This window comes from Pelophylax lessonae, assembly GCF_965119305.1.
Source record: "Pelophylax lessonae genome assembly, chromosome: 7".
Lineage (NCBI taxonomy): Eukaryota > Metazoa > Chordata > Amphibia > Anura > Ranidae > Pelophylax > Pelophylax lessonae.
Window position 1 is genome coordinate 206,765,976 of NC_138774.1, and position 14,042 is coordinate 206,780,017.

Below are 14,042 nucleotides of genomic sequence, written 5' to 3' on the forward strand. Positions count from 1 at the left end.
TGCCCCCCCCCCCCCCAGGTGCTATATGTCTTGGTTTATTAATATATTAAGGGATGCCTTGGCGTTTGGCATACATCATCTATAGATATTTCTATTGCACTTATCCCCCTTGAGACTTATTGATCACTATAGTTTGAAGTACAGTCTCTTCAATTTCTGTGATGGAATCACTGGGACAATGGTTTTGATTTTTCTCTTATTAAAGCTCAGACTCAAAGGGCAGACTTTTTGGTGGATACATGGCCCTGGTCCAATTAAAATGCTTTTAGTGCTGTGTGACACTATTTATTTAGGCTTTTTTTCCATGGTTTTTGTATCTAATACAATAAAGTATAATATATTCTTAGTAAGAAATGTGTAGGGATATTTCTAAACTTTCAGTTTCCCAATGCTTCCTTATGATAGCATGATAGCCATGTGGCAAAGGACCAGTTGCTAGAAAACCAAAAATAGAAATTGAAGATACCTCTAGCATACAGTATGACATACAAATGGAACAATGTAAACCAAGTACAGGGCATAATGTTAGGATGGCGGATCAGTGTAGAGAGTCATTTTAGGAATGGTGGGGGTGGAGGCGGAGGGAGTATGGAAGATAGTTCCTGAAACTGCAGGTATGAGATGTGCAGCAGGGTAGTGGGGTTTGAAGGGTATGAATCAGGGGGTCTCCCAGGGACCACTGGTATGGTGTATTTCACTTGAGGGAAACACTTCTGCTATCTTTAAGTCCGGGGCGCAGTGTATCAATAATCTGGGGCGTTGTATGTGGGGTATGGTAAAGTAATGCTCTGTTAGGAAATGGGCATTAAGGATTTAGATAATGTCCTGCAGTTGTGGTGGGTTCAAAGATTTCTCCCTCCTTGCTAAAGCCAGTCGGGCTGCTATGACGACATATGTGATAAATGCTTGAAATGATTGAGGCATATCGGTTATTCTGACTCCAAGTAGGGCCAGACATGAGGAAATAAGCAAAGGAGTGTGGGTGACAGAGTCAATGAACTTATTAGCATCAGCATCACTTCAGAACATGATGAGAGCCAGGTAAATCCACCAGGTGTGGTAAAAGGTGCCACGTTGACCACAGTTGCGCCATTAGTTTGACTAATGAATAAGATATTTTAAAGTGACAGGCCTCTTTCAATTACAGTATTTCCGTTGCTTATCAAATCTCAGTGGTCATTATCAAAGGATATACAATGAACACACAATTCTGATTGTTTGATTTTATTACCGTACTATATTACAAACATGCCTTCTTGCATGGCATCTTTATCCAATCTCTCATTCAAAACCATCCTCTAATATCTGATTTGTTTAAAAATGCAGGAGGCTGTTTGACGGTTTGGGCCAGCTGACCGATGGGGTGCTAGGCCTAGATGACTTCATGCTGAGCCACCAGTATCGCGTTTGGCCAGGCTATGATTACGTTGGCTGGAAAAACGAAAGTACACGCAATGGATATGTAGAGGTTGAGTTCCAGTTTGATAGGCCGAGAAACTTCACTTCTATGAAGGTAAAAACCTACCTATCTGAACTACCTACATTTATATCAATTGTCTTGTTTATTCATCATATCTGGATTCGAAATGTATTGCCCACAGCAGGCAATCAAACATTTGTTTTTTTTCTCACTGTTCAGATTCATAAACTGAAAGGAAATATCTGTTTCATTGACCAATATAGCCAGTTCTTTGATAATTAAGGCCTTCAGAATGGAAAATTAGGCAACTTGGTTTAATTTTAAAGGGGTTAGTCAACCCAAAATTAATATTTCAGTGTTTGGTGTATACTGGAAAATTATACTACTTGACAGTAGCTGCTATCTCTTGAGGGCTCTATTGGTGAGATCTCTGTGCCTGCTCTGGGATCCCAGGTCTGCTCTCCTATTGTGGCCATTATGAAGTGTTTCCACTTTCTTTGCTGGATTGTAACATAAATCAACATCCATCTTTAATATTTAGTTATTAAGATGTTGATTAAATTTAAAGTGTTTGTTACCCCTGCATTTCATTTTCCTGATATGTGCCTGTAATAAAAAGTATCATGTCCTCTTTGTATTGCTTCCTTTGCGTGTAATCCCTGGTGTTCCTGCCAGTCCCTCTGCTTTCCTAATAAAAAATGACCACATTAAGCAGGAGAACACACCCTGGTCAGTTTTCTAGCTATGCTAGGAACTCAGTGTGCTCTCATCCAATGGTCAGACTTGTCCTGACACGCTCTCACCCCCCTCCTTGCACAACCTTTCAAAGGGAAGCTCAGTGTACTGTTGCTTCTCCTCTCCCAGCTCTTATGCATCTGGGAACAGAGTTCCCTCTGTTGTTAACTTGTAACAAAAGGGGAAAAAAAGGTAATTACAGTATAATATGACTTTTTTTCTATACACAAATGTTTTACCTTCCATTTCAGTTCAAACTGAAAGGGTTGTTTTACAAGACGATAGTTCACAATCACTTTATTGGCCTATAGTCTCAAAGCCCAAAATGAATGATGACATATCCTTTTTCACAGGTCCACTGTAACAACATGTTCACTAAAAGGGTGAAGATTTTTCAGAGGGCTGAGTGCCTCTTTAAATCACGTCAACAATCTGACTGGGAATCAGAGTCTGTGGGGGTGGCGACCGTGCTGGATGACAAGAACCCAAGTTCGCGGTTTGTCATAATCCCATTACAGCAACGAGTGGGGAGCTTCATCCTCTGTAAATTTTACTTTGCCGACACGTGGATGATGTTCAGTGAGATCTCCTTCCAGTCAGGTAATGCATTGCTAACCATTGTGTATGTGCACCTACAGTTTAGCTAGAGAGTCAGACCTCAAACTTTTTATTTAGATAAATGCAAATAAAAATATTCTTCAGTCAATTATTGAAACCCATGTTGAAATTTTATTGAACGTCTTACTGTTTTAAAGATATGGACATTGCAGTGCCCACTAGTGTCACTCTGGCTCCTACTACTGTCCAGACAGCCACCAATGAAACTCCATTCCTGAATGCTACTGAGAGAAATTTAGGTGAGTGTTAAACACGGTCTAAGGTCCTCACTAAGGATAAGCGTCAACTAATTTTGCAAATGAGCTGTTTAGGTAAAATTTCCAATAAATTTCACTTGAAATGTTTTACTTTACATTTTTTATTGTCTATTTTTTTCTTTTTGCAAAAAAAAAAGATAAAATAGTGAGGCTAAAGAGGGGCTTTTGTGGTACAAGAAAAGGTCCTTGATAGTTAAATGGATTTTTCATAACCCCCAGAGGCCATTTAGAGCCAAAATACTCACGTGTTTAATAAAGGCCTTGAGCTATCAAATGACCGACCTTTAACAATTAAAAGCCTGGCTATTTCCTTCAGTAATCAATTCCCTTTGATCTTCCATAATGTCCTTTCTATGACCTTCTTCGGTGAAGTGCAAAATGTATTACCTTCAAGGTCACCAACTATTACCTTTGACAATAAATTACCTATTGATGACCTTCAACTCATGCCACCACTACGTGTTTAACTATGACCTTTAGCACTCCGGTGTCTAAAAGAAACTTAAACCAAAATAGGCTACAACCCTCCTAATGAATAAGGCCCAACTGAATCTTTATAAGCAACACATTGATCTACCCCCTTCCTAACTTCTATTTCCCACTGAAGTCTAAGGTAATCGCCTATTTTTTTAACCTAACTGCATCCATTTTTTTAAATTTTGGTTCAATTGGGGATACGTTCTAATCAGTTTTTATCTTTAATTGTACCCCATTAGCTAGATATTTGCTCACTTTCTGCCCCTTTGACTTCAAGACAAGAACTGGTAGAAGAGTGATTGTCATTGGGACAGAAAGGCAAAAAACATCATTAGAAGTTTTAACCTTTCCTTGCTCTACTGAAGTTATCTTTTTCTCTGTGACCCCCATTGGAGGAATTCTTCATCATTTATTGTCCTCACAAGGGAAATCTCTTTAATAAGGATATAGCAATAAAGGAGTTGGTCTTAAAAGCCAATACTGTACATTGTTATGTAGCCCTTCTTATGGATTGCCTTTGTTTAAGTTTGTTGTGTAAACTATGGTAATGAATTGGAGCTTCACTGCCCACATCCTTACATATCTCATTAATACCTCCCTTTGTCTCTTTGTTCTGTTTCCCAGAAACCACTTTCCCGTTTACCATCAGCCGACCAGTGACCAGAAGTGATGAGCCTAAAACATCTGTTCTGATTGGCTGTTTGGTGGCCATAATTCTTCTGCTTGTTGTTATAATTGTTTTGATCCTATGGAAGCAATACATACAGAAGCGTCTGGAAAAGGTAAACAGAAAACACAGCTTTCGGTTTAGTAAACTGTCGCTAAATGTGCCACGCAGTTTAAAGAAAGGCACATAATTAGTAAATTGTTTTTAGTAACTTTAACAAGATGTAGCACTAACCCCATAGGGGCCACTGAATAGCATAGGACCTCTGTGCCTGCTCTGACCTTCAGAACACTTCGACCCTTCTGATACTCTAGGTTTAGTAATGCTTCTTGCAACCACACAAGGGAGTTTGTCACAACTAGCTTTCAGAATACAACAAAAAGCATTAGGCAAAGAAATACTGTAACAAAAACCCTGGAGTGTGACTATGGCAGCTGGATAAGGAAAATACTGGATCAGGAGGCTATGCTGCTTCAGAGCACCCAGGGATATGCTAGGCCTAGGCTGTAGTTAAAGCGGTAGTAAAATCTTGAAAGGAACATAAAAGAAATGGCTCCCCTTCAGGTTTAAGTCATAATGTACTAGTATGCACTGCACACTAGTACATTATGACCGACTTACCTACAAGCGGAGCCCTCCAGCGATGCGCTGTCAGGGCTCTCCCCAGTCCCCGGCGCTTCCATCTTCACCTGGTCTTCCTTCTGGGTTTTGCATCTTCGAACGTTTCATTGGTCAGATCAATGTGACAACACCCCTGCACATGCGCGCAGGAGTCACATCGCTGTGGCGCACAGAGCAGGCCGTAAATGTGGTCTGATCTGCACATGTGTCTCAGATCACATTACCCGCTGACAGGCAGAGGAGACAGAGGGGTCACTTCTGTTATAAAAAGCCTGCCTGTCTGCAGATTTGTACATTGCTGACTTTACTACCACCTTATGGAAGAGGAGGAGAAGGAGGATAGCAATTCTGAGGAATAGCAGTATTCTTTGTTGTTCTGCTCTCCGAATACGAATAGTATAAACGGCTTGCTGTCAGAATGATGTAATATAACTGGCCTGCTATTAGATTGATGCGATATAACTGGGCACACGGCCCTCTCACCAATCCTCAGATGTGATGGTAGTCCTGCTGCGACTCCTGTGCTTTTAATGATGCTCACTGTGTAACTGAAGGCATTCACTGGTGTGATGACCATTGCACCTCTGAAGGCATTCACTGGTGTGATGACAGCTGAGAGGGGACAGCCGCTATGTAACTGAGGGCCTTCCCTCCTGGAGATGTTGGTATACCCTGAAGTGCTTACTACGGTCCCGCGCTGTGAAGTGTGTGATCCAAGTGTGTGAACTTACAGTTATTCCATATAAGCCCTACTGACCCTCCTTCTGCCACAAGGCTCCCTGGAAGTTGCAGTTTATTTGGGCCATAATACAATGTTAGAAGGTCGTTTCGGTCCTACAAGTCCTAAAATTCTAAGCTTAGTATTCAGTGGTAATCCACTCTCTACTGATCAAGAAAGAGCACTAGAGTATCACAGCACCAGTATTTAACGCAAAGTGAAAATGAAAGTCGTTGGGCACCTTACTGTCTCCTCTCCTCCATACTTGCGTAGCCCATTACTTGGCTACACATAGTATTACTAAATAAAAACTTTGAAGGAAGTTATAGTTTTCCTTTAAAACATTATTTATCTGCTAGGTTTTTGAGTAACCATTTGGCAATAAAAAGTTACTTAAAATATTTTGTTACTTAAATGAACATGCACTTTTCAATATACAGTAGGTTGGAAGTGTCCTTCTGTATCGGGAGAACTGATACGTTTTGACTTTCTAGGCTCCACGCCGGATTCTGGAAGAAGATGCCACTGTTCGCCTTTCCTTCTATAGCTACACTATTGGCAGCAACAACCAGACTCAAATCCATCAATCCAACCCAACATATGAAAGGATATTCCCTCTAGATCTCGACTACCAGCAACCAACCAAACCACTACGCAAGCTTCCTGAACTGTCACAGAGTGCAGAGGATTCAGGTAAGAGCCCTGGCTCTCACTGATGCTTAGGTGGGTTGTTTGAGACCCCTTTCTGCATCTTTACCCACTAAGGTGTGAAACCATGGTATCCCAGCTGACAGAGCAGCATTGCCTGAAATCTGCTTTGTCATAAACTTTTGCAGCCTCGGCTCATGTTATCCAACATCTATTTTCCTGAATTACATCAGTCTGTTTCTATAATTATCTAAAACCTTCTGACCAGAATCATTCCCCCTCAAGTCACAAAGGCATTAATGTTTATTTGATTGTGTTTTCAGCTTGCAGCGGAGACTACGCTGAGCCAGATCTGACCAAGTCCACCCCACACCAGGGATTTCAGAATAGTGTTCCACACTATGCAGAAACGGATATTGTCAATCTTCAAGGGGTGACTGGGAACAACATGTATGCTGTGCCTGCCCTCACTGTAGATTCACTCACTAAGAAGGACATCAGTGTAGGTGAATTCCCACGCAACCAGTTGCGACTGAAAGAAAAACTTGGCGAGGGTCAGTTTGGAGAGGTAGGTTGAACAGTTAAGTCCTCCTTTTTGCTCCTTTAGACAGTTGTTTTAGGTTCTCCTTGATACACAGTGAATGGTGCTCTGATGCTTTTTAATTTTATGGGAGTTTTAAGGAGACTTTACACGAAAAAGGTAATATTTCTTAATAAATTATTTTTCATAAGGGGAGGTGCCAACTACAATAAACTTTATGGATGTCCAGGAGAAGGGAAACCTTTTTACCTTCTCCATTGGTCTCCGCATGCCCTACAGTGATACAGCAACCCTATGTCACAATATGCTTTTTTTGCCTATGCCCAATACACATGTTTTGCATTATTGGAATCACTATAGAGTGATTGTTAGTTGACAAGATCATTTACATGTTATCTGCCAAATTTACTGTACATAAGACTAAAGACATACAGTTCAAACCTGGAGCTGGACTTTATAATGTATTTAAAGCAAGCACTTTTTTCAGTTTTGAATAGAGTAGGGGGTGGTTAAGATGACATTTTTCGTTCTGTCTGTATTTTCTCTAGACTTCCTGTCCCAAAGACACTGCAGAAATTAGGAGATGATCTCTCCCCAAAATGAGGGGATAGTCCCTCTTAGACAGTTGGCACTAGTTTCTTCCTTACTTTCATTCATTCCATGCTTCTGTCACGCCTACCCCTAATGCAGCTGGTCAGACACTAATAGCTGGCTACTGTGTTCTTCACCCATAGCAGCCCCTTTTCCCTAAGGCAAGCAGGCCTACTAGTACTCGGTTGCCCCCAGGACTTATACACAATGCTATAGTGCCTGGCTACCATGCCAGGGAGGGGCGAACGGAGCAAAGCAAGCTGGTACTTGTGGTTGGCATACAGGTAGAGTGGTTCAATGAGAATGACAGTCTAGGTAAAAGGCCAGCAGAGTTTAGAGAATTGTCATTATCAGGTCATATACAGGGAAATCCAATCTAGCAGAGCAGGGCAGACAGACAGGGAGCTTGATCAGATATTGCACACCTTATCACACTTTATTACAAGCATGAGGCTGAAGGTTTGGCTGGCTTAACCACTTAAGCCCCGGAAGATTTTACCCCCTTCCTGACCAGGGCCTATTTTGCGATTCGGCACTGCGTGACTTTAATGGACAATTTCGCGGTCCTGCGACGCTGTACCCAAACGAATTTGACGTCATTTTTTTCCCACAAACAGAGCTTTCTTGTGGAGGTGTTTGATCACCTGTGCGATTTTTTGATCATGCGCTATAAACAAAAAAAGAGCGACAATTTTGCAAAAATAACAATATTTTTCACATTTTTTTATATAAAATTCCCCCCCAAAAAAATGTAAAGATCAACATTTTTTAACATTTTAGGCCAATTTGTTTTCTGCTACATAGGTTTGGTAAAAAAAAATCTCACAAAGCGTATTTTGATTGGTTTGCGCAAATGTTTTTGCGTTTACTAACTAAGGGAAAGATTTTTGTCATTTTTATTGTTTTTTTTTAACGAGTAATGGCGGGGGTCTGCGATTTTTTTTTTTGCGGGACTGCGACATTGCGGCGGACAGATCGGACCCTTGACTGACATTTTTTACACTTTTGGGGTTACCAGTGACATTACTACAGTAATCAGTGCTATACATATGCACTATTACTGTAAAAATGACACTGGCAGGGAAGGGGTTAACTTTATTTGAGAGGGAGGGGTTAAGTGTGTCCCTAGGGGCGTGATTCTAACTGTGATTGGATGTGGCTGTGTGTGTAACAGCAGAGATCAACGGTCCTACATAGCAGGACCGTATGATCTGTGCTGTTACACAGGAGAGAATGACAGGCGGCTTTGTTTACATTAGCCGCCTGCCTTTCTCCCGGTGTAACCGACGATCGTGAGTGACCGGCGGACATCGGGTCCGCCTGTCACTCGCGCGGAGGGGGGGGGTGTTCGGTAAACGAGCGGGAGCGCGCCTCCGGCGGCGCGCGCTCGCTCCCTAGAGCCTCACAGGCAAGCGATGTATTACTACGTCGCTTTGCCTGTGAGGGGCTGACCGCCGCAGTAAATAGTCGTGCGGCGGTCGGCAAGTGGTTAAATCAGGTCTGGTCTCCAACCAGAGACTGGTCACATCAATCACCTTGCAGGTGGACAGACAGACAAGGAGAATGCCACAACCGAATCTCTTCCTTTAAATTTAGTTGGCTGCAGTACTAGTTTTAGCTTGCAGATGTCACTAATAATCAATTCCTTTACAGGAAAGAAATTTCAGCTTACCATGTACAGCAAAAAGAATACATTTAAAAATAATGGTAGACAAATCAGAGAGAACTAGTAAGGTGCGCTCATCAGTATACCCACTGTTAGCTGCAGGATGTTTCCTTCTGATTGGTTGACATGGGGACTTTTTTTTTGCATTGTTCCAAAAAAAATTTCCAGTAATACTGTCTTTGTTTTTGTTCCTTCCTATTACAGGTCCATTTGTGTGAGGTGGAGGGACTGCAAGACTTTCTGGAAATGTCCTCAAGGGACTGCAGCAATCAGCCGGTTTTGGTGGCCGTGAAAATGCTGAGAGCCGACGTTACCAAAACTGCAAGGTAGGAGATTTGCCAATGTCTCTGTGTTAAACATAAAGTTGTTATAGTAAGGGGACTGTTTCCTTTGTGTCAAACTATAATGCATCTTTCATGAGATAGTAAAACATATCCGTTTTTCGCGGAGCACCCTTATATGAATGATTTGGTTTACATACAGCACAAGGTCTATGACAGTGTTTCTCAACTCTGGTCCTCAGGGCACACTAACAGGCCAGATTTTAAGTATCACATCTTGGGGAGATGCAGACTTGAATACTGCAATCACTGAGCAGCAAATTATATCACCTGTGATTGTATTTCAGTTTTCTTGCAAACCTGGCCTGTTAGTGGGTCCTGAGGACGGGAGTTGAGAAACACTGGTCTATGAGAAATGACAAATCGTTACCTCAAATTAGCTAGTTAGAAACTAGCCTGCTCTAAGTTTGGAGGATGCTGAAATGCTTCAGACTTCAAAGTTTCAGACACCCTCCTCTGTAGTTCTCGCACATTATTATATCACAAGAAGTTGCAATACAGCCGTGAAAAGCTAATTAAAGCCATGAAAATCATAATAAAGGTGTATTTCTTTGGCTTTGGGAAAGGCAAAGAGTTTCCGAGCTAGTGGCCAATAATAATTTTTACTGGTATTATTTTTTTTTTTAGGGTTGCAGTACATTCTGAGGCCATCCAAACATTGCTTGTTGCACACACGATGCTTGCAGGGTTTAGTAAAGCTTATGAGGTGGGCTCATGTAATGTTTTAAGCAAACAATCTGTTTAAAGACTCAAAAACGTGTTAACCTTAAAGGAGTTGTAAAGGCAGAAGGTTTTTTTTTTTTTAATCTTAATGCATTCTATTTGTAGCACTACTCCCTTGGGAGCTGCTGATTACCGGGTTCCCTTGGGTTACCATTAGCAAGAACATGACAGTTTGACATTTCCCAAGTGTTTTAGCTCCAGTATCTTTGGTTTTTATTTGGAACTTGGATGGAAGAAGGGAATGAGTGGGATACTCCAACTTTATACAACTATGCACAATTGGCTGGGAGGACTTGAAAATGCTGAGTAACGCAGAGTAACGCTAGTCACAGCTAGGCCGCTGCTTCACTTTGCCCTTAGCTGTGAAGTATAAGTGAATGAGCTTTCTGAGGTAATCTGTACTGTACTGCTGAACAACTTCAGGGCCCTTCCTGGCATCCCCTTTGTTCCTATTCTTCAGGGTCAACTACACTGCACCCCTTTTACTGATAAACTTCCTGTGTGAGCTAGCTCCTTAATCCCCTGACTCCTCTGGAGTGGTCCCCTCTCTTAGGCAGACCCTTAGGCAGAAATCCTGGTACTCATGATACTGTTTTTACCAACAGTCTCTGCCAGCAGCTCCACTTGTCAGCGCTCTGGATCCTCTACAGCTCAGCTCCACACACCTGGTTCACTAGACCGACTGCCTGAACCACCTTCCTCACACCTACAGGAGGAGAGACAGCCGTTCACCTCCTCCTGGGACTCTGCTCCCGCCAAAAGACACCCTGCCTCATGCGCTCCCCGCTTTTATCACCAATCCCATCATGCACCTCTCTAGGTGCCAACCCACTGGGACAGTTACAAAAGCTTATGTATCATTGGCCAGGTTTCCTCCACTGTGCAACAGGCCTCCCCATTGGACACAGTGGGGACACTCCCTCAGACCAGATGAATACACACTGAGCACAGAGATCAGGCCTAACTAAAGATCAGGCTCCCCTGATAAGCAGCAGGAGCATTAGATGCCTTTACCTAGCACCTATCTAGGAGGGTGCTACATATGCATTAGGATAAAAAGGCTTCTGTGTGCAGCAGCCCCCTTTAGCCCCCCTAATACTTACCTAAGCCCCATCTCTGTCCAGGGATGTCCATTAGTCCCTTGGTCGTCCGAGATACAGCAGCGACGCCAATGGCTCCCGTGGCTGTCAATAAAAGTTAGTTAGCCAATCAGGAGAGACAGGGGGCATGTCTGAATGGACACACATAGCTGCAGCTCAGCTCGGGTGCCCCCATAGCAAGCTGCTTGCTGTGGGGGCACTCCATAGGAAGGAGGGACCAGGAGCAGCAAAGAGGGACCCGAGAAGAGGAGGATCTAGGCTGCCCTGTGCAAAAACAATTGCACAGAGGGGGTAACCAGGGCTGCTGATAAGGCAGTACAACCAGCCCTCCTGTTCCGGGCCTGAGCTCTGTCACTTCAGAAGAGGGGCCCAGGGACCTGCAGGAGAGGAGAGCCAGCTGATCTGCTTTGTAACACCTGTTGATCCTCTGCAGCACTGCCAGCTTTCTCCCTCCAGCAGCTCTGCAGTGAAATCAGTTCTATATACTTGCAAAGTGTCCCGATTTGAAGCAGAAGGAGACAGCTGCAGAGTCTCTGCCTGTGCCTCTGCCGGGTCCAGAAACTCCCTCTCCAAAACCCCCCTGGCCAGTAGTTGGCAGTGTTATCTCCTGTCATCAGTGTTATCTCCTATCATCAGTGGTGAATGAGCAGGAAGCTTGCTCCCCCTCCCTCTATATTGTGCTCTCGCTGCTCTGTGTTCAGTATGAACTCCAGGATATGGATGCAGCAGTGCTACTAACAGATATTTAAAAATTTTGGCACCACAAGCGCTATGCACATTTGCAGTGCATTTCAAAAATGCACTGCAAAACGCCCCTTATCTGTGCATTTTGTCACACATCCAGGAAACGTCAAATGTGAATGTGGCCTAATACCTTGTTAGCTCAAATCTCGTCAGGAGGCAATTTACAAGATGATATACGGCCCTTCAGTTGCAAATCCCCCTGAATAGTGAATTCCCTCTCTCCAGCTGGGAGATGCGAGGACACAGCGCACTTAAGCAAGGTGTAGACACATCTGATTTTATTGCAAGTTTCGCTCATATTTAAGGGAAGTTTTGAGCGGCAAAAACTGCTTTAAATTGGTTACAATTTATGAGTCAATTTAACAATAGAACATATCTCACAGAAACAATACATGAAAGGCTTTTCTTTTCCCTATACATCTCTGTAAGTGTGGGGTGTCGTGTGTTGGAGATTGTGTTTGTGGGAGAGCCGCTCCGTCTGTGTTCAGCTGTCATGTTTTAATGTAAGCAATTGTCAAATGTGTTTAGGTGGTGTCAGTAATCTCTATGCGCAGACTTAACTTTGTCAAGTGTCCAAATGAATGAATGAAAAGCTGTTTGACATGTAAACTCCTATCAATGTCTTGTCGTTTATATGCAAAATACAGCTGTCTGATGTCCAGGGTGTATGAATGAGGTGTGTCAAATGGCTAGTTAATGTCATTTGCAAGCACCCACATTCCATTTCAGAATGGGCATGAGCTGAAATGTATTATGAAATATAATAAGGCACGTTAATACAATCTTTCAACCCAACCTTTGATCCCAACTTTATTCATAAGGATGGGATCATACCTAGTATACACTGCTAGTTTTTTTTCATTCAACCCAGCAGCCTGAACAAAAAAAACTGACACCTCAGGTCAGAGCCACTGTACTAACGATCTGATGTTAGTACAGTGATCTCCCTTGCTGTTCTATTGTGTTCGAACGCCCCCCCCCCCCAAAACACTGCAGTCAGCTCTCCCAACCAGTGGACCTTTTTGGTCATGCCCCCTTCAAAAGCCAGCTGTCATATAGTCAGGAAGGGCTGTATACATGTCATGGCTATGATGCTTTACTTCACAGCTGCAGCATTTTTAACACAGGCTGCAGAGTTTGATAGTTGGCACCACTTGTCAAACTTCTCATTGAGTTCAATGGGGCCCCTCTACACCTTGAAGCCAAATACTTGGCTCACAGTTGCAATGCGGTCTCGCAATGTAAAATTACCATTCAGCAATTTAAAAAAGTTAAAAAAAAAAAAAGGTTTCAGGAGGCGGCAGTAGCGAGGCCATAATTTCTGCCATGGCTGCAAAGCATACCATTGCGACCATGGTATTTTAGCAATTAGATATTTCCGGGGGGGCTGTCATGATTTCTAATAGCAGCCCTGGAGGTAAGTATGACATGTTTGTTATTTAAAAAAAAAAAAAAAAACGACACTTTACAATTACTTTATTAACCCCACTTTTATCTCTACATCTCCAGAAACGACTTTCTAAAAGAAATAAAGATCATCTCAAGGTTGAAGCATCCAAACATCATTCGTTTGCTTGGTGTCTGCGTCCGGGATGACCCCTTATGTATGATAACTGAGTATATGGAGAACGGAGATCTCAACCAATTCCTTTCCCAACGAGAAATCCGCAGCCAGTTCACCACCGCTAACAACATACCTTCTGTCAGGTAAGTGGCTTTACCCCCCTTTTCCATTGCTCATCCTTGTATTTATGCAATGAACAGTTTTTCTTCAGCCATTACAAATTAGTATTTTTGAAAGCTCAGCTAAGAAAAAGGTTAAACTGGTATTGGTTTAGGGAAAAGGCATGTAGCACCATGTACCTACTGTATATGTCTTACACAAGATCTGCCATTGAACCTGTGCCTAAGGTTGGTTTTTATTTTTTCGACAGTATGCAGGCTGTTTTTGTTTTTTTTACCTTCCAGGCAAAAGTACTTCTCAAGCAGCTAAATGTAATGCATATATCAGATCTTGTGCCTACAAGATAGCATGGCATGGCATGATAACAAGCTCTGCACTTCCTGAAGACTTGTATTCATAGGCTGAAATCAATGATCATTTTTGTTTTACACTTCCTTTATGCTGCTACACCAAGATTGTCACATCTCATTTTATTTTATTTTTGTTAATAC

General features: G+C 42.5%; 1 protein-coding gene across 1 annotated transcript in view; it reads left to right on the forward strand.

Annotated features, from left to right (window-relative positions):
- LOC309559936 (discoidin domain-containing receptor 2-like) overlaps positions 1 to 14,042 on the forward strand; it is a 206,857-nt gene that overhangs the window by 181,668 nt on the left and 11,147 nt on the right. The window contains exons 8-15 of the mRNA XM_082263409.1: positions 1,327 to 1,513; positions 2,509 to 2,755; positions 2,911 to 3,012; positions 4,132 to 4,289; positions 6,008 to 6,206; positions 6,485 to 6,729; positions 9,164 to 9,285; positions 13,377 to 13,574. Coding sequence (XP_082119535.1) covers positions 1,327 to 1,513; positions 2,509 to 2,755; positions 2,911 to 3,012; positions 4,132 to 4,289; positions 6,008 to 6,206; positions 6,485 to 6,729; positions 9,164 to 9,285; positions 13,377 to 13,574 — 1,458 coding nt within the window. The remainder of the gene's footprint in view (positions 1 to 1,326; positions 1,514 to 2,508; positions 2,756 to 2,910; positions 3,013 to 4,131; positions 4,290 to 6,007; positions 6,207 to 6,484; positions 6,730 to 9,163; positions 9,286 to 13,376; positions 13,575 to 14,042) is intronic.